General features: G+C 35.3%; 1 protein-coding gene across 10 annotated transcripts in view; it reads right to left on the reverse strand.

Moving 5' to 3' along the window:
• Nucleotides 1-16,376, reverse strand: part of PLEKHA1 (pleckstrin homology domain containing A1) — a 38,383-nt gene that overhangs the window by 11,404 nt on the left and 10,603 nt on the right. For 8 of the 10 annotated variants that reach the window (XR_008577871.1, XR_008577872.1, XM_054831761.1 and 5 more), the window contains exons 2-7: nt 11,111-11,271; nt 8,442-8,498; nt 6,933-6,978; nt 4,770-4,867; nt 2,008-2,139; nt 1,006-1,149 (exon numbers count right to left, since the gene is read on the reverse strand). Coding sequence is in view for 8 of the 10 variants with exons in the window: in XM_054831761.1 (XP_054687736.1) it covers nt 1,006-1,149; nt 2,008-2,139; nt 4,770-4,867; nt 6,933-6,978; nt 8,442-8,498; nt 11,111-11,251 (618 nt within the window). In the remaining 2 variants the exon portion in view is untranslated. Of the gene's footprint in view, nt 1-1,005; nt 1,150-2,007; nt 2,140-4,769; nt 4,868-6,932; nt 6,979-8,441; nt 8,499-11,110; nt 11,272-16,376 lie in introns of those variants that run through there. The other 2 variants (XM_054831767.1, XM_054831764.1) reach the window with 2 other exon arrangements.

Genomic DNA, 16,376 nt, shown 5'->3' on the forward strand with positions numbered 1-16,376 from the left:
TGAAATACAACTATACTTGCACATTATATACTATTCACCTACTTATACATTTAATTATATTTATATTTTTGGTTTATATTTATACTTCTGGTTTATATTTATACTATATGATGTTGTATAATTAATATTTATTTATAAGTATTCATATGTAATATTTTATATTACATATACTTATTTATATGTTTTTTATATATATAGTATTCCCAAAATAAATCTGCAAGACTCTGCTCAATTATTTTTTTTGAAAACTGCAAAAATTTAAAATTCTGAAAGCTAGTATTTTCTATTATAAGAATTTTTCAACAATCTCCACTGAAACTGTAGCAACTCAGCAGCACAAATACCCCGTATAAAAATGTTAAAAGACAGTACATTAAAGGTTTGTAGTTTATTTTTAATGAAAAAAAGCAATGTTACAAAAAGAAGCTTCATAATCCAAGATAAAATGAGTCTAAGAACTCATGCAACATGCTAAAAGAAGGAACAGATAGTTCGGATTAAGCAAGATATGCAAGGCATCATGCGAAGAGTTCCACCTGTGTTAATCGATCTGACAAGTTGTACAATTCTTCCTTTGAACTAAAAAATTAGCTTTTTCTAAACATTTTGATTATAAAGCATGTAGACACTGAACTTCTGCCTCAATTTAGATACTTCTAGTAAGCGAAATAAGGATCTCTACGTAACTGTAGAGCAGAATTCCTAATTGCATGCACTAACCATAACGTGGAAGTCTCTGTGCACACAACTTTTCCTCTCCAGAACATCTCCAATAACATAAAACTGAAGAAAGTCAGAAAAAAGACATCTTTTTGTAATACAGATATAAATTACATGCTACTGGAGGATAAGTTTTATCTTTAGCCATCCTTAATATTGTCAGTAGTGGTAAAGTTACTGGTAATTATGTCTTTTTATTTTTTTAATCATCTACTTGGTAAGTAGAACTACCACCTTAGGGCCTTTGTTCGTGATTAACGAAACACACTGCTCTCAAATACTTACCACTGCTCCTTGTTTTACACAGTAGCCGGCTTTGATAATAGCATTATCTGGGGGATGCTTAGCAGTATAATAAGGAAGGTGACTTTGTGACCGTTTCAAATAATTCCTATCACCCCCTTCACTGCACTCACTGATTTCTTCTTTCTAGAAAAGAAGAGGAAAGTTCAGAATACTCTCATTTTTTTCTAAAGGTCAAAGAATAACTATTCTAGTTATAATGGGAAATAATTGTATCATCCCATTCTCACAAATCCCATTTCCAATCTGTTTGAAAGAACAAAATATCTCTAGAGACAACTGATGAGACTCTCCAAGGGCTCTGGTTGAGTACTTGCAAGCTCCATTTAGAAACTATGCTAAGAAAGTGCTCAGTATTCTCAAACAATATTGACACTTCATGAAGAATGTTACAGACCTAAACCCAAGATATACACATGTATTTAGTGCAAACTCATAACATGACTTTAAGGGCAAAACATAGCGAAAAGGTAGTATTTTCTATTAAAACTAAGATTGTTTTCCCCAGAATCCCTTGCGTCACATTTATTTTCACTGAATTTCACTTGCTATCCTGTTTGTCCATACACACCATTTCACAAGGCCCTTCTGCAATAGTTTAACCTGCTGTCATCCTCACTATGTCTAATCAGCTGATAATCACCCCCTTTTTTACCCACTTTTCCTGACAGTCAAAAATACCCAAGTTCTGTCTAACACCAACAATTAATTTCACACACACAAAAAGATGTTTTCAGCATACTAACTGATATCTGTGATCAAAAAGCCAATACTGAGGTAATGCATCAGTCTTGTATAATTCCCTATAATCTTGGGAAAAAAGGGAATGAAATCCTCAAAACAAAAACCCCAGTCAGTATCAATAAAAGGTGCCCATCAAAGTGGGAAGCCAGCAGCTATATTGTGATATATAATGTGTTCTCACCCGTCAAACAGCAAAGCTTCTGCTATCAAATAATACCACACTTGTTTCAAGGGTATTACCTGGGTAGGTGTAATGATAGGAACACCGCCAACAATTTCTGTCCTGTAAGACACTTGCTTCTTTCCACCTGGGCTTTCAGCTTGACGATTTGCATTATCCATTTGACACAGAGGATCAGACTGCTTTGGTACCTGAAAGTGGAATATGGTAATTAACAAAGTTTTATGAAGACCCAAAAAAAGCCTTAATCATTACTCAAGCATTTTTAATTTGTCTTCAGCAGGATTTAACAAATGTTCTCTAATTCTAAAAGGCCATGAACAGCTTACATGAAAACTTGTTGCAGTGGCTATGCTTTAGTTTTGAGAAGAAAATTGGTGCCAATTGAGACATATCATCAGGTATCTTGAAATCTAAAAATCAATTCCCAGCTTTGCCATAAGAGCTATACTTGATCTTCAAGAAGCACTTTTAATTTGTAGACAAACTAGTTCTTTATTTTTCACTTGCTTTCAGTTTTAGTAACAAGTGCTTTAGACTGGAGATGCCCCAGTGCCCGTAGAACTAGCACAGTGAGGCCATAAACACAGGGCTACAGTATTGAGACTTCTGTCAAAAAGAATGCCTGACCAGTATGACATTTGCGCTCACATTCCAGTAACTTGGCACAAAGACTGTGTACTGCCTCCATTAATCCTACATATATTGCTAAATTCTGTCCAAAATGACCCTACCTACCTATTTCTAACCATCATGAACTATTAGATAATCTTCTCAAATGTGGAAATAAGCAATCAGAACACCTCAGCAATTTAATTTCCCCAGTAAGTGTTTTGATCTGAAATGTTTATTCAAATTTCTGAGTTCACACAAGTAGTAAACATTTGTAACCTAAGAAACGCACTAACCAGCTACCTAAGACATTTTCATTTATAATCTCCTTTTACCCCTAACATTAGTATGGTAAATTTGAAGTGACTTCAAGAAGAGATCAAGACTCTCACACCAGAATCTCTTAGCCAGCAACCTACTGGATAGTTACAGAGGACACCCAAATTCCTTCAGAAAGAAGGGACATGCAAATTATCTTTACATGGTGAATTACCATGCAAGACTGCAGCACATTCAAAACTTGAAATTGAACTGATCTAGACAAAACCAAAGCTGTGATTCTAGTTCATATGCCCAGGACTGCTTATTTTACAAAAAAAACAGCCTGCAAAGAAGTATAAACAGTCCTGAGAGCCCATATGTCAGCCTAGGATAGCTTCCTCCTGGCCAAGCAAAGGCAGCACTCAGCAGCTTGCTCAGCTGTGGCATCAGGCTCATTCTCTCGCTCCCACCATCCCCCAACGCCCAACTTTGCCAGCACAGGTAAACAGTGACCCTGTTCACAGCCAAGTCTGGTGCTGAAGAATAAGACATTCTCTTAGTACATGCAGATCTTGCCTTGCAAGAGAGGGAACTTGTAGCTACAGCTTTATGGGTAAGTGCTTCAGCCCTCACAAACTCCTACTTAAAATGTTACAGACCAAACCCACAACTACCTTCTCATAGGAACACATTTTGAAACAGTACTCAAATAGCTACACAATGTGCTAGACTGAAAAAGTTCAGAGTTATTTTGAAATTATCAGCACTCAGAATGACAAAAAAATGCAACGAATCTTGGAAGATTACAATCTACAGCAAGTAATGCTATTATGAAAATTAATAATGATCTTAATTATTTGATTAAATCACTGGCCATACTAAATAACCTCCGAACATATTAACAGATTAACAGTTTAAAGGTTTGTTCCTTCAAAGACAAACAATACTAATGATTCTACCAGCCATCTAGAATGCAAATTAAACATATGATTAACAGCTTTCAGACTAAGTTCTAATTTGATGCAATTAATTCTTTATTCACTCTTTCTTGAACTGGAAAGAATTCAAGCCTGGTTGTGGTGCATCCTCCTTATGAAAAACTCAAGTGAGAAGGCTTAGTGTTTCTGATGGTTGTTTTTGGTTGTTTGGTTTTTTTTTTTAATTTAGTAGTAGTGGTAATGTTTTTATAACTCCAAAGAAAGGGCATTAAAACAATGCAAACAACTCACAGAAATATCCTTAGATGACCTAAAAATGAGAAAGTTACTGACAACAAATACAAATGTGCACACTCATGCTCAGAACCCCTTCTTTGTAAGGGTATGCCCTCAAAACAGTTCATGCCATCACTTCCCTGAAACAGAGGAGAAAACAAAACCATAACTTCTGCCTCCTGAAAAGACAGAGGTAATACGTGGGTTTTTCTATCATGTGATAACAAGCTGTCCTGGTACAAACCAGAAAAGTAATTTAACACTTATTAGAAGAATGCATTAATATTTCTTTGAATGGATGTCACTTGAAATCAGGAGGGAGCCTTTGGAACAATGCATGACATGTTTGCTTATTATCTTAGTGATAGTTTAAGAAATACACACTTTTGACACCAGGCAAATGTATGTGTATGTTTTCATTGCTTGCAAGTGTCTTCTGAATATTTCAATTAATATTAAACCTATATGGTTAATTTTAAGTTATTAGAAACCATCATACGCTATAATGAAAAAGAAACACATTTTTGTCCAATTTTCAAAGCAAAAAGTAAAATAAACTCAAGTTTAGGGGGAGTTCTGCACAGTTTCTCCAAGTCTTGGAAAGCCAAGCCAAGACTTGTTTGTAGACAAAAAAAGACTACTCCAGCATAAAAACCAGAGGCAAAGGTTACATTTAAGCACCTTGAGAGAGTCACCATTTGAAAGCATATCTAAGTATCAACTAAACCACTTACTGTGATTTTGGTAGCTTTGTTCAGAACATTTACCCATTCAACTAGGTCCTGCTGATCATTGGCTTGTAGAAAGTATTTTCTCATCCCTGCATTCATAACTGTTAAAAACCATTATAAAAAGTTAACAACACAAATTTAAGAGCAAACTTAACACCATCATAAAAAGATTTGATTTCAGATGGAAAATCCAGTTGAAGTATTTAAGCTCTATGCTGCACTTCTTTTTAGAAAGTCATCTTAAGACACATACATCCACTTGACAGGCTTGCTTTATTCTAAAAAAGCCCACAAAACTATTTTTCTTTTTTTTTTTTTTAAAGCTCTCCACTTAAACAGCATCATATAGAATTTGTAAAATTTTTACTAGATAGAAATAAAGCTTTGAATTTTATCAGAATTTCCTACAGCTCCATTTCCCTAAGTAACAGAGTTATACTTGGGGACTTCTACAATTTCTCCTTTTAATCCTCTGAACAGTATCTGTTATCCTTTGTAAAAACTCATTAACGTGACTACAACCATTGATTTTTTTTTTTTTTTTTAATTTGTGGAAAAATCAGCACTGATTACCAAGTATATGATGCTCAGGACTGAACAACTGTAAAATAGCCAGAATATAAAACTTTATTTTACTTTAGTGACTTGACAAAGAAAGCATACTTTTAGTAAGTTTATATATTTATCTGGCAACACCTAGCATACCTTTATCCAAGAAGGACAAACTTATTCTGTGTAACAGTGGAAAAAAAAAATCATGGCTAGGTTTCTTACAAAGTCTAAGAACCTATCTTGAAATTAGTTTTAAGATGAATAGTGACTAAAACCTTCCCAGAACTCTGAAGCTTTGCAGCTAAAGTCTGAACAGATTTTGTTGCACTACCTATAACATAACAGTTATTCAGGTCATCACTAACAGCAAACACATGCTAGAAAGATATTTTTTACTTTTCTATCATCTTTCTCCCCAAAGCAGATGGTTTGAAGCAAACATTATTAAGTGCAAACATAAATTCAAAATACAGAACTGTATAATGTGTTGACTGAAACAACTCCCTGAATTTAAATAAAAAGACAATAAATGTAATTTTTTCCTTTAAAAAGTATCAAAACCACTTTAAGAAATCAGAAATATTAAAAGCTTTCAGCCAGCACTTTGGATCATTAAGGCTTTTTAAAACTGGCTCACTGACGAGTAACTTTACAACTGATGAAGACAAACACCTTGACACATGCATGTGCAGAGGAATCTGTAGATGGCACTGAACTGACACGCTAGGTACTAGTCTAGAATCCCTGAAGCTTTACATACAGGGGTGATTTACCAAGTGTTTCAGGAACTCCAACACTGCACAAGTCTGGTGCACCTGCCTTCTCCAGGCCAGTGCAACACAGGACAGGAGAACTTAACTAAGAACACAGGCAAAGGACAACTTAACTAATTGTCATAAAACCTTCAAGCATTTTCAGTACCTTCATCTGAGCTAAAACTCCTATGTGAATGAAGCCATAAAGAATGGTTATTTATAAACAGAGCAGAGGCTGATTCCAGTCTCTACACAAACTTTTGTGAATGCCAATTGCTTGTCAAAAAAATCTGGAATTATGGTAAATTCTGGATAAATTACTTATACAAAAAATCTAAAAAAGAACATAAGGACTTTTATGATTATCTAAAGCTTTACGGAAGTTTAAAGAAGTATCAATACACCTAGAAGGTACCCCAAGCAAATTATTTTTCATCAGTGCAGCAATAGAGGCTGACATTTAATCTAAGAGCATTGGCTGACAGTATTTTTAGATCAATTCAATCAACTCTTATCGGTAATACAGATTAATAGTTAAATTACTTGTCTTCATAGCTGACAGGCATGCCATGTTTCTGAAAACACCTATCATTTTTGATTAGCTTATTAATGCCTCAAAAATTTCAAACATCTGAAAGACAGCTCACCTATTCCTCATTAAGCTGCAACATGAAAAGCCACAAAAACACCTTATGAAGAAGCCAACATTTCCCTCATACTAAAGAGGAAACAGTGAATACAAGCTATTTAAAACCCGAAACACTACCAGCTGTATCTAGCAACAAAATTGCAGAACATTATCACTGTTTCAAATTTCTGAAGAATGTACTCGATGCACACACCACATGCAAGAACTTACCAAAACAGAATTCTGCCTTTGGTCTTAGCTTAGTTGCATCGCTAACCTAGTAGGGAAATTAAGATAAATATTACTGTGCATACAAAATAAACATCAGATATCACAATTTTTTTTCCTCTTTTAAGTGGCTAAATTTGAAGATTAGCAGCTTAGCAAGCTTCTTAGGTATAAAGGTATACAGATATAACAAAATACGATATATAAAATTCAGCTCAAGATGTGCAACTTATGTTAAGAAAATAGCTTAAGCCATATGTTCCTATTTCTTAAGTTTAAGGATCCATTACCAGACAAATGTTGAAATCTGAAAACATTAGACTTCTCGCATTTTGAAGTTCTACATCTCAACTGAACTAAAAATTTAAGGACACTTCATACTGTCAAGGACATCAGTCGTATTTTGGTTCATTAACACAAATAGAATAATAGTCACTTTTCTTCAGGAGTCTCTAAAATGTTGCAGTGTTGGGGAAGGAGAGAAGCAGGTGTCCTTTTTTGAGGGAGGCGTTTAGATTTTTTCATTATAGGCCACATCTAGCAAGAGTGGGGAAAAAGACAAAGCAGTCTCTCACATCAAAACCCTTTTTTTGGCCAGAAATAAAAAACATGTACCACATAAGTAGAAGAACTATGGCAAGTTTGACAGAGCATCCGCACAGGAGGCACACTTGGGCTGCTGCCTTCAAAGGTGCACACAGGTGCAAAGGCACAGGTGACCACCCCTGCTCCCATTAAAAGTGTAAAACCACAAGATTTCAGATTTATTAAGATGACAACTGTAAGGTTTGGGGCAAAGTAAGCGTAGGAGGAAGGCAGGAAGGACGTAAGCAAGTCACCACAGACATTTCTAAACTCATGATATAACCAGCAAGAATGATATCTTTTACAAAAAATAAAAAAACAAAACAAAGAAGGTGGGAAGATGCAAAGAAAGGATGAGAAATGAGAAAACAAGGGAAGATCATTTATTTTTCTCCACTTATTTGTTAAGGCAGTATCTGCTACAAATTTAATCATGGAGACTTGCTTAATTCAGTTTTCTTTCAGATATATTTGGGAGTGTATACAGAGTGTAATGAACTAAGTATTTTCTAGAAACTCTTCTGTTCTATTAAAGATCATTACTCACTTGCAAACTATCACACCCAAAGACTTATCTTCCACTTCATAAATGGCCTGTCTTTTCTCCAAGACTAACTGGAATTTAAATACTCATAAAGAATTGAAACATACAGTTCAGAAATACTAATTCTATGCAGCACAAGGAGCTGCCATTTGAAATCACACAGCAAACAGAGAACACGGTAATTAGCCTGGTTCTTATTTTAACCTGATACTACTGAAACATTCATAACGCATCTCTAAACTTCAGGAGTAGCACACAAGCAAAAACCTTCCCATGAGCTACATAAGAGGCTTTTAAAATTGTCTAAACTTGACGCCTTCAGAAGCAACCCTTGGCAGTTATCAACCAAAACTTAGCAACAAGCATCTTACATATTATCTTACCTTTGAAATATAGGTAAGTTTAATGACTCCAACGGGTGGAGATCCAGAGGGAAGATTCTGAAACAAATCATATGTTATGAAGTGAAACTAGTTTACTCCCATATCACAGTCAGTGTTTACACATAAAAAGCAAATAATTCCACAAACAAAAAGACAATCCCACTTTTTTTATAGACAATACACAATGTATGCTTGAAACAGGATCTAAACTACTTGTTTATTATACACACATCTGTTAATCGACTAAAAACAGAAAGACTGCTAGAAACAATACAAATAGTAATTGTTTCAGAGGTTTATGTATTTTACTAGAGGAAAAAGGATTCTTGCAGGTCTGCATCCAGGAAATCCGGAAAGAATACTTTTTCCTTAACAGATGTTGGCGTCTTATGTATTTTGACCAGGGCAGGCGGAAGGGACAAGAAGTGACATTCATCTATTATGTCAGATACTTCAAAGGCGCTCTCACATATTTTCCAAAACCAGAATGAAAAATCATAGTATTTTCATTTAATATTACAGTTATTGCAGGGAAAGACCACGATAAGTATATTTACAATCCAAAAAGGAGCTGTCCATTGTTTTTACATCCTTGCTTAACATACTAGTCTTAACTTTTAGATTACTATTCACAATCAGCTAGTACTCTAGAGATATAAACAAATGAGCACCACAAAACATGGTTAACTTTTTTATTAACTGTTTCTGATGAAACAGTCTTCCTGATTTTATTCCTTTAAATAGTGTTATTTTCAATATACTTTTTCCATTACAATTTTTACTTTCAAAATGGCCCTTTTTGTTACAGCATCATTCTTCCCACTACAGGCCTCCCTGGAGACCATAAGAATGGTGCTGCATCTGCCTGCTGATGCTTTCCCCACCTAAAGTGCTCTTCATTATTCTGTAGTACCTTATGAACTTCTATATTGCAGAGAGAAGCCTAATGCTACCCGCAGAGCCAGAAAGATAAGTACTTGTTTTATACTCCATTCATATTTCAAAGGTAAGAAGTAGGTTAGGTTTACTACAGACTGGTAACACTGAAATTTAATAAAAAAGTCTCCTCATTCTGCCCAAATAAAGAAATTTAAGTTTTACTTTAGCAGAATGATTTTGATCCCAGCATAAACCAGTTTTATAATATTTATATTAGGATAATAATGTGCAGTTAATGGTGGACTTCAAAGACATTATTTCTTTGAACAGCTGAACCGATTTTCACAGATACAAACAGAGCCCTTCTACCAGCAACAAAGGGCCCAGCGAAGTTCTGCACACACCGCAGGCTCATCCGATATGAAGGGTTTCATCATTTCAAGGATTAAGAATGGTCTCCACACAGTGGCTCTATAAAAGCTCTGTAGTTCTTCAAAACTAAAGCAGCAGTGGAAGAGAAATCAAGCAGCTTCAACTTGCCCCTTGCAAGTCATCCTTTCATTTGTGCATGAAGTCTAACATAAAAAAAAAAGCTTAAACTAAAAACTTTAACAGCTGTGCACTGCAAATATCATTAGTCTTAAAACTTCCAATGAACTGCAATTTCTACAGCATTTCAAGTTTTTGCCCACATGCCCTAATTACATCACAGGAGAAACTGAAGAAAGGAACTGTTTCATATCACTGGTTGAGATCAAACATTTGAAGTCTCTTATTTCCAGAAATTATTCCTTTTTTCTCCTCAGTATGAGCTTCTGAACACTTTAGTCAGAAGTCACATTCATTGAACTACATATTGCTTAATTATTTCTTTTTTGCTGGTTCCTTTGAACAGTCGACTTCTATTGCATTTTAACTGTGGTCTTCCTGGCAGAATGGTACGTGAATATTCTTGTGGCAGAAGTTTTCAGCTGACCTAGATCCCACGCTTTCACCGTCTTTGTACCCAAATCCTAAGCAATTATCTGTTCTCCCCTATGCTAGAAAACACATTCATGTGTGTATGTTGTAAAAGTAGCTTTTATATAAAAGATGCTCTCCAAGATGGTTACAAGCTTTTTGCATTCACATACCATTCACGCTGTATTGAAACTGCAAGCATCATTAGAAATTACTTTTGAATGACTGATTCAGTTGAAGTAAGGTAACACAAAACTGCTAACTGACCCATGCAATGCAAGGAAAACTGCATACTTCCACATAGGGTTAAAGGTGAAGTAAAAGACCTGAAATAATGAAACTAGTATGGCATTCAACTCGTCTGGTTATATTATATAGCGCTACCTAGTGCCTGCAAGAACCTGCAATGCCCATTCAAGACACTTGGTAGAAAACAAACAAACAAAGCACATCAGGATTCAAAATAAATAACTGATTTACATGTGATATCAAATTCGGATTCCTATCTGATCCCCAATTCTCCTGTCAATACTTAGATTTCATATATCGGCAATTCACTGATTTTTCCAGTTGTTTTTAATGTTTTACTACTAGCTGCAATTGGTAATGTTTTAAACAGAACTAAGAATTCTATTTTTTTCTTTAAAATTCTGCACATATTAGCAGAGACATTGATTTACAATGATTTCACTTATTTACTCTTCTCCCCTCCCAAGCTTCCAGATGCATAAACTAATATTAAACCCTGTTTTTCTTAAGTAAATTTGTTAAAAACCTGAAAAAAGTTTAAATTGATAGAAGCCAGATAACTATTGCCAAGAACATCTCACCTGTGGGTTATCCATGTACCACACCAGACTGTCTTCTCGTGTGTCCAGAATGAAGTACCGCCGCAGAAATTTTCCACTATTCTCATTTTCTTCAATATCCAGGAAACCACAAATGCGATTCTGACGATCCACATAAGGCATTTCTGACCCTGAGCATCACACTGCAGAACAAACACCACAGAAACTAAGCAAAGTTCCTTGTCACTAATTTTAAGACTGTTCCGTGCCTACCCATGACATTTTGAGCAGTTTCAACTAGTACATTAAAGAAGTTTCTATACAAGAGTAAGTGAAGCGTAGCTGTTTCCCTCCACTACCACCACTGAATTTTTAGATAGGTCTTTCTTACTTCTTTGAAGCAGATAACTTAGGATATCTAATACCCTAAGTGCAAGATACAAGTAGTAAATAGTAGATGAGCACGAAGACTAGCTTTTACAAGATGACTAATGAATAATCAAAGATTCTCCTTCACAACTTGCACAAAGTTGAGACAGTGCTAGGTTTACACTTCCTTCTTTGACATTGCCTTTCATGGTCAAGAAAGGATCTTCATCAGCAGCTCTACTGTCCAACGTGATTTTTCATATTTTGCTTAGGCAAATTCAACACAAAGGCTTTTAGAAACATTGTTCAAATTTTTCTTTTCTCCTACAAAGAGAACTTCGTGTCTAACCATGTCTAAGAACAGACATCTTTTCATCCTTATACATTAAATATGTATAAGTTGTACACGCAGCAACAGAGACATCAACACACTTGCTAGTCCAAAACTGAAATCCACAATATCCACATGGTAGTAAGTTTGAGGTTGGTAGGTGTTTCTTTGTTTTGGGGAAGGGGGTATGTAGTGTGTGTGTCTTTTTTTGTTCTGCTTTAAAAAAATAAATAAAAATCTGTACTGATGACCACCTATTCTCATTTTGCCTGCTTCACCTTTTATGGCTCTGTCTTACTGCAGGCAATTGCATCTTTTTTTTTTTTTTTTTGCTTCCTTTTATTTTATGGGATAGTCATTTTACCTTAAGAGCCAGCATTGTAAGACCAAAGATATATTTGCATACTCATCTAAAAATGGCGATAAACCAACATTTAAATATGATTAAAATCAGGTCAATGCCAAATCTTTCCCAGAGCAGGAGAGAAAGAATTAAGTCTTCTTTACATTTTGTTACAAAGCTCAGAAATAGTACATATCCAAAAATATGTACAAATGAGACATAGAAGGTTTAAGCACTTCACACTTTTTATAACATCTTCCAGAGCTCACTGTGTAATATGGAAATTTCTTTTTAATGTTTCTTGAAATTGTTCACCTTTACTGTTTCCTTGCTTAAAGTTATTTGATTTAAATATAGTTATATACACACAATGAGGCAGACATCTGATAACCATCTGTAGCTAGCTATTGATGCACCACAGTAAAACCTGATACACAGTTAAGCACATTTTGAAGTATTTATTTTGGAGAATCAGCTATACGGGTAAGCATACATTTATTTTGGGGAATCAGATATACAACCTGTAGATATATGCTTGTATTTACAGCTGTCATAAAATGACTAATTAGAATACTAGTCAAATATTGCTTCAATCACTTTGAGAAACATTTTTTTAAAAATCTATTATTGTGATTTTGATAACATCCTACAAAAACTTCCAGTAAACAGCTTTAAGTCATTTAACTCAATCTGTAAAATAACTAACCTTTTTCTGTGCCCAACACCAAACTAATCCTCTAGTATGAACTCAAGTCTGACACATTAAGTTTGGGATCAGGGACCAGATCTAACAATCTCAATTCAGTAGTAATTGCAATCTCTTCAACTTTTTGCAAAATCATAATGATGACGGACTACTAAAAATGCTAGTGGTTTGGTTTTATTAATATAAGCTATTAAATTCTAAACTTAAATACATTTTTGTGTATAACAAAGTTAACACACTTTTGTTTGAGATGCAAAACATTTTCTATATAGCTACAAGGACATTAAATGTGTATAAGCCTTTCATTAAGCTCTTGACTGATTTGGTTTTCTTTCTGTCTCCAAAAGGTAAGAGTCTCCATATTTAAGGTATGCAACAATGGTTTAAATCTTCAAAGGCATAGGTTTGTTCTTCAATAAAGTAAGAAAATTTACTAAGGTGATATAAATTTTATTGGCATGTTCCTCACAAATTTAAACATCACAGATCTAAGATGAGTTCTGTAACCAAGTAACAGCAAAAACAAACACTTGAGCATTCTTAGGACAATGTCATAATCATAACAAACATTCATCAGTAATTCACACACCGGCACACCGGCTCTTGGGATCACTTTATACTGAAGCAACATCTCACTACAAACACATCTGTAGCTAGGGGCAAGCTTAAGGGTAGTTGTTCTCTGAGTGATACCTCTAAGCTGGCAGAACTTGGCATCATGTTATTTTCATTTAAATGAATATAAAAATTGTCATTTACCACTATTGTCTTAAGTTGTGCCAGGTGGTCCCTCAACAAAATATACAGCACTTCCGGGACACCATTTCAGCTTAATATCAGCAGTTTATGAAGCCCAGAAAAGCCTTGTGCCTAAAAAAAGCAAATATTGATGGCTGGTTTCCTGTTTGAGCAGGCTTAAGCTGTGTTCTCTGCAAATGTGAAGAAAATGAAACAAGGAAAACTTGTTTTTGAAACAAGATACAAATTAAGAATCCTTGAATAAAACCAACTGAATTTTCAAAGCATTTTTCCCCTACAAGAGAATTTATGTTTCAAAAAACCTTTTAAGAAAAACAAGAGGATAGTCATAACGCTCCATCATAAGCATGCAGTTAGGGAAGTTGAACTTCCCCCCCCCCCCCCCCCCAGGCAAAAGACAAAATTCAAAAGCTTTCTCTTATTTGCCAATAAACCAATTTTCACACAAAAATACCCTCTAAATTCATACAGATTTTCTATTTCAAAGCACTACTATCTGATTTCTTGCCTACAAAATGATACTATTTGCAGTTCCTTTGTCCTCTGGTGAAAATATGGGATAAACTATCATTGCTTTAAAAACTTAAGTGATATAACTGCTGTTTTCTTCAGATTAGTTCAAAATTCCTCACAGGATTACTGACATCTACCAGACTAACGCTCTTAAAGCATAAGAGATTAAAAAAACCCCTCTAACTTTATTATAAAATTGAAATGGAACATAAAATCATGCAATTGTTTTCCAGTTTTAAAAGTCTGCTTCCACCATATTACACCTTGGCAAGATTCCACTGTAAATTAATACCAATTCAATTCAGCATTCATTAACAAACCACAATTTGCAGTGCACATTTTAAAAAAAAAAAATCAATTTGTGCCTTTCTTCCAGTTACTAAAGCAACTGAACATGCACGACAAAACGACCACTGCAACACCCTTCCTGGCAACTCTACACTGACCAAAAAAGCAACAACGATGGAATTATCAAATAACTTAAGATTCATAAAAGGAACTGCAGAACTCCAACATTAAATCCTCAGTGTTGGAAATCTGACTGGAAGACCACCAGCCTAACAATTCACCAGAACTTCAACTTAAAAGCATCTTCAGAATATGGATCCTGTCTTACATAGATACGGTTTATTTTTCATGAAATTATTATTTCACCACACAGGTGATTATAAAACAAAAATCTCCAACTCTGTACATTTTACAGCTCTTATTACATGCACACTTAGTTATTTTCTGCAGCACAGGACAGTGTAATAACTCTTCTGCCCACTTTTAGAATCAAATATTGTAAAACGATTATGAGTTCTTGGAGAGAAGAACTGAAGGCATCCAACCTGTAACAGATGACATACAACTTCATTTTATTTTGCCTTTCCTCCCCAGAGTGGGGGGGCAGTGGAGGGAGAAGACATGGGTCACTGACATAGTGCTACTTCAGAAGAAGTATCCCTGTGGCCCATGTTCTCTTGGTTCTTGCCATAATCCTCCAGAAGCTAAAATATTTTTGAAAAATCATTTTATGGTGTATATTGACACTCGTGTAAGAATTCAGAAAACTCTCAGCTCCTTAAAATTCCTTTTTGGAGGGTTGTGTTATAACCCAAACAGGTGGTCTCACTTATTTTTCAGAGTCTTACATCCCTCTTTCCAGTGGCAGTGTACTAATTCAAGTAGGCCCATACCTCATCTGCCCAGCTGATCTCCCCTCTCACCACTCCTTTCCTCTGGGGTACACCATACACCAACATTCCTCAACATTTATATCGCAAACTGAAGGCTGCCTGGCCTCCTGGGCACCACTATAAATAAAAATCATAGATCACCTTCTCCCAGTCTATAACTATAAATGTAGGACTGCACAACTAGAACTTGCAGATGCACACAAGCACCTTGTTTTCACCATTTATAACAGACTGCTTAAACTCTCCTACATTAATTTATATTTTTAGTTTCACACCAGCACCTGTTCTTGAGATCACCTCCTTTACAGTCTGGTTGCAGCCGCCACATCTTCAAATACAAAGTCTATACAAGACTATTAAAGTGGCATGGCAAGGTAACATTTCTATGGCCCAATCTCTCCTTTGACAGCTAATGTTCAATTTCCACAAGCAGGCATAAACCACAGACCACTGGCTCAGCAGAGAAAGTGGAACTTAGTATGAGTAAATGACCATGCAATAGGCTTTGCACTATCCACATGAAAGCTTGATTAAGAAATACAGCAAGACAATCACTGCTCCTTAATACCTTTTAGCTTTATTTCACATGTGCCTTCCCCAAGCTTTGTGTATAATTTTATTATTTTTATTTCTTTAATTTAGAGGAACACTTCTACTTCCTGCTCTATTAGCATATAGACATTCTGAACTTTGGATTTAACTTACTACAGAAGATGACTTTGGGGTTCTTTTTCTATTAGCTAAGATGATTAAGAAACATACATTACTACTTACTCATCTCTACGAAATGAACAACATTCATAAAACTACAGTTGATAAATATAAAATGATGCCATAAGTCTTGCCCGTCCCTCCTCCCCACTCCCCTTTTTAAGCTCTACTATTTAAACTAGCTCCATCCCCGCAAAGGGAAGGGAAGGTAGCATCCCCAGCAATCTCCAGTCTCTCCTGCAGTTCCAGCGACAGCTAAATTATTGAATGCTCTCAGCTTTTGCCTAGGCAATTACTATCAGCTTCCTGCTGTAAATCAGCTACTCTCCAGTTGGTCATCTCTTTTACTGGCTGTTTACTCCATTTACTAACTCCCAAGGGTAAGGGATGAGTTC

Source organism: Grus americana, chromosome 7 (genome assembly GCF_028858705.1).
Source record: "Grus americana isolate bGruAme1 chromosome 7, bGruAme1.mat, whole genome shotgun sequence".
Lineage (NCBI taxonomy): Eukaryota > Metazoa > Chordata > Aves > Gruiformes > Gruidae > Grus > Grus americana.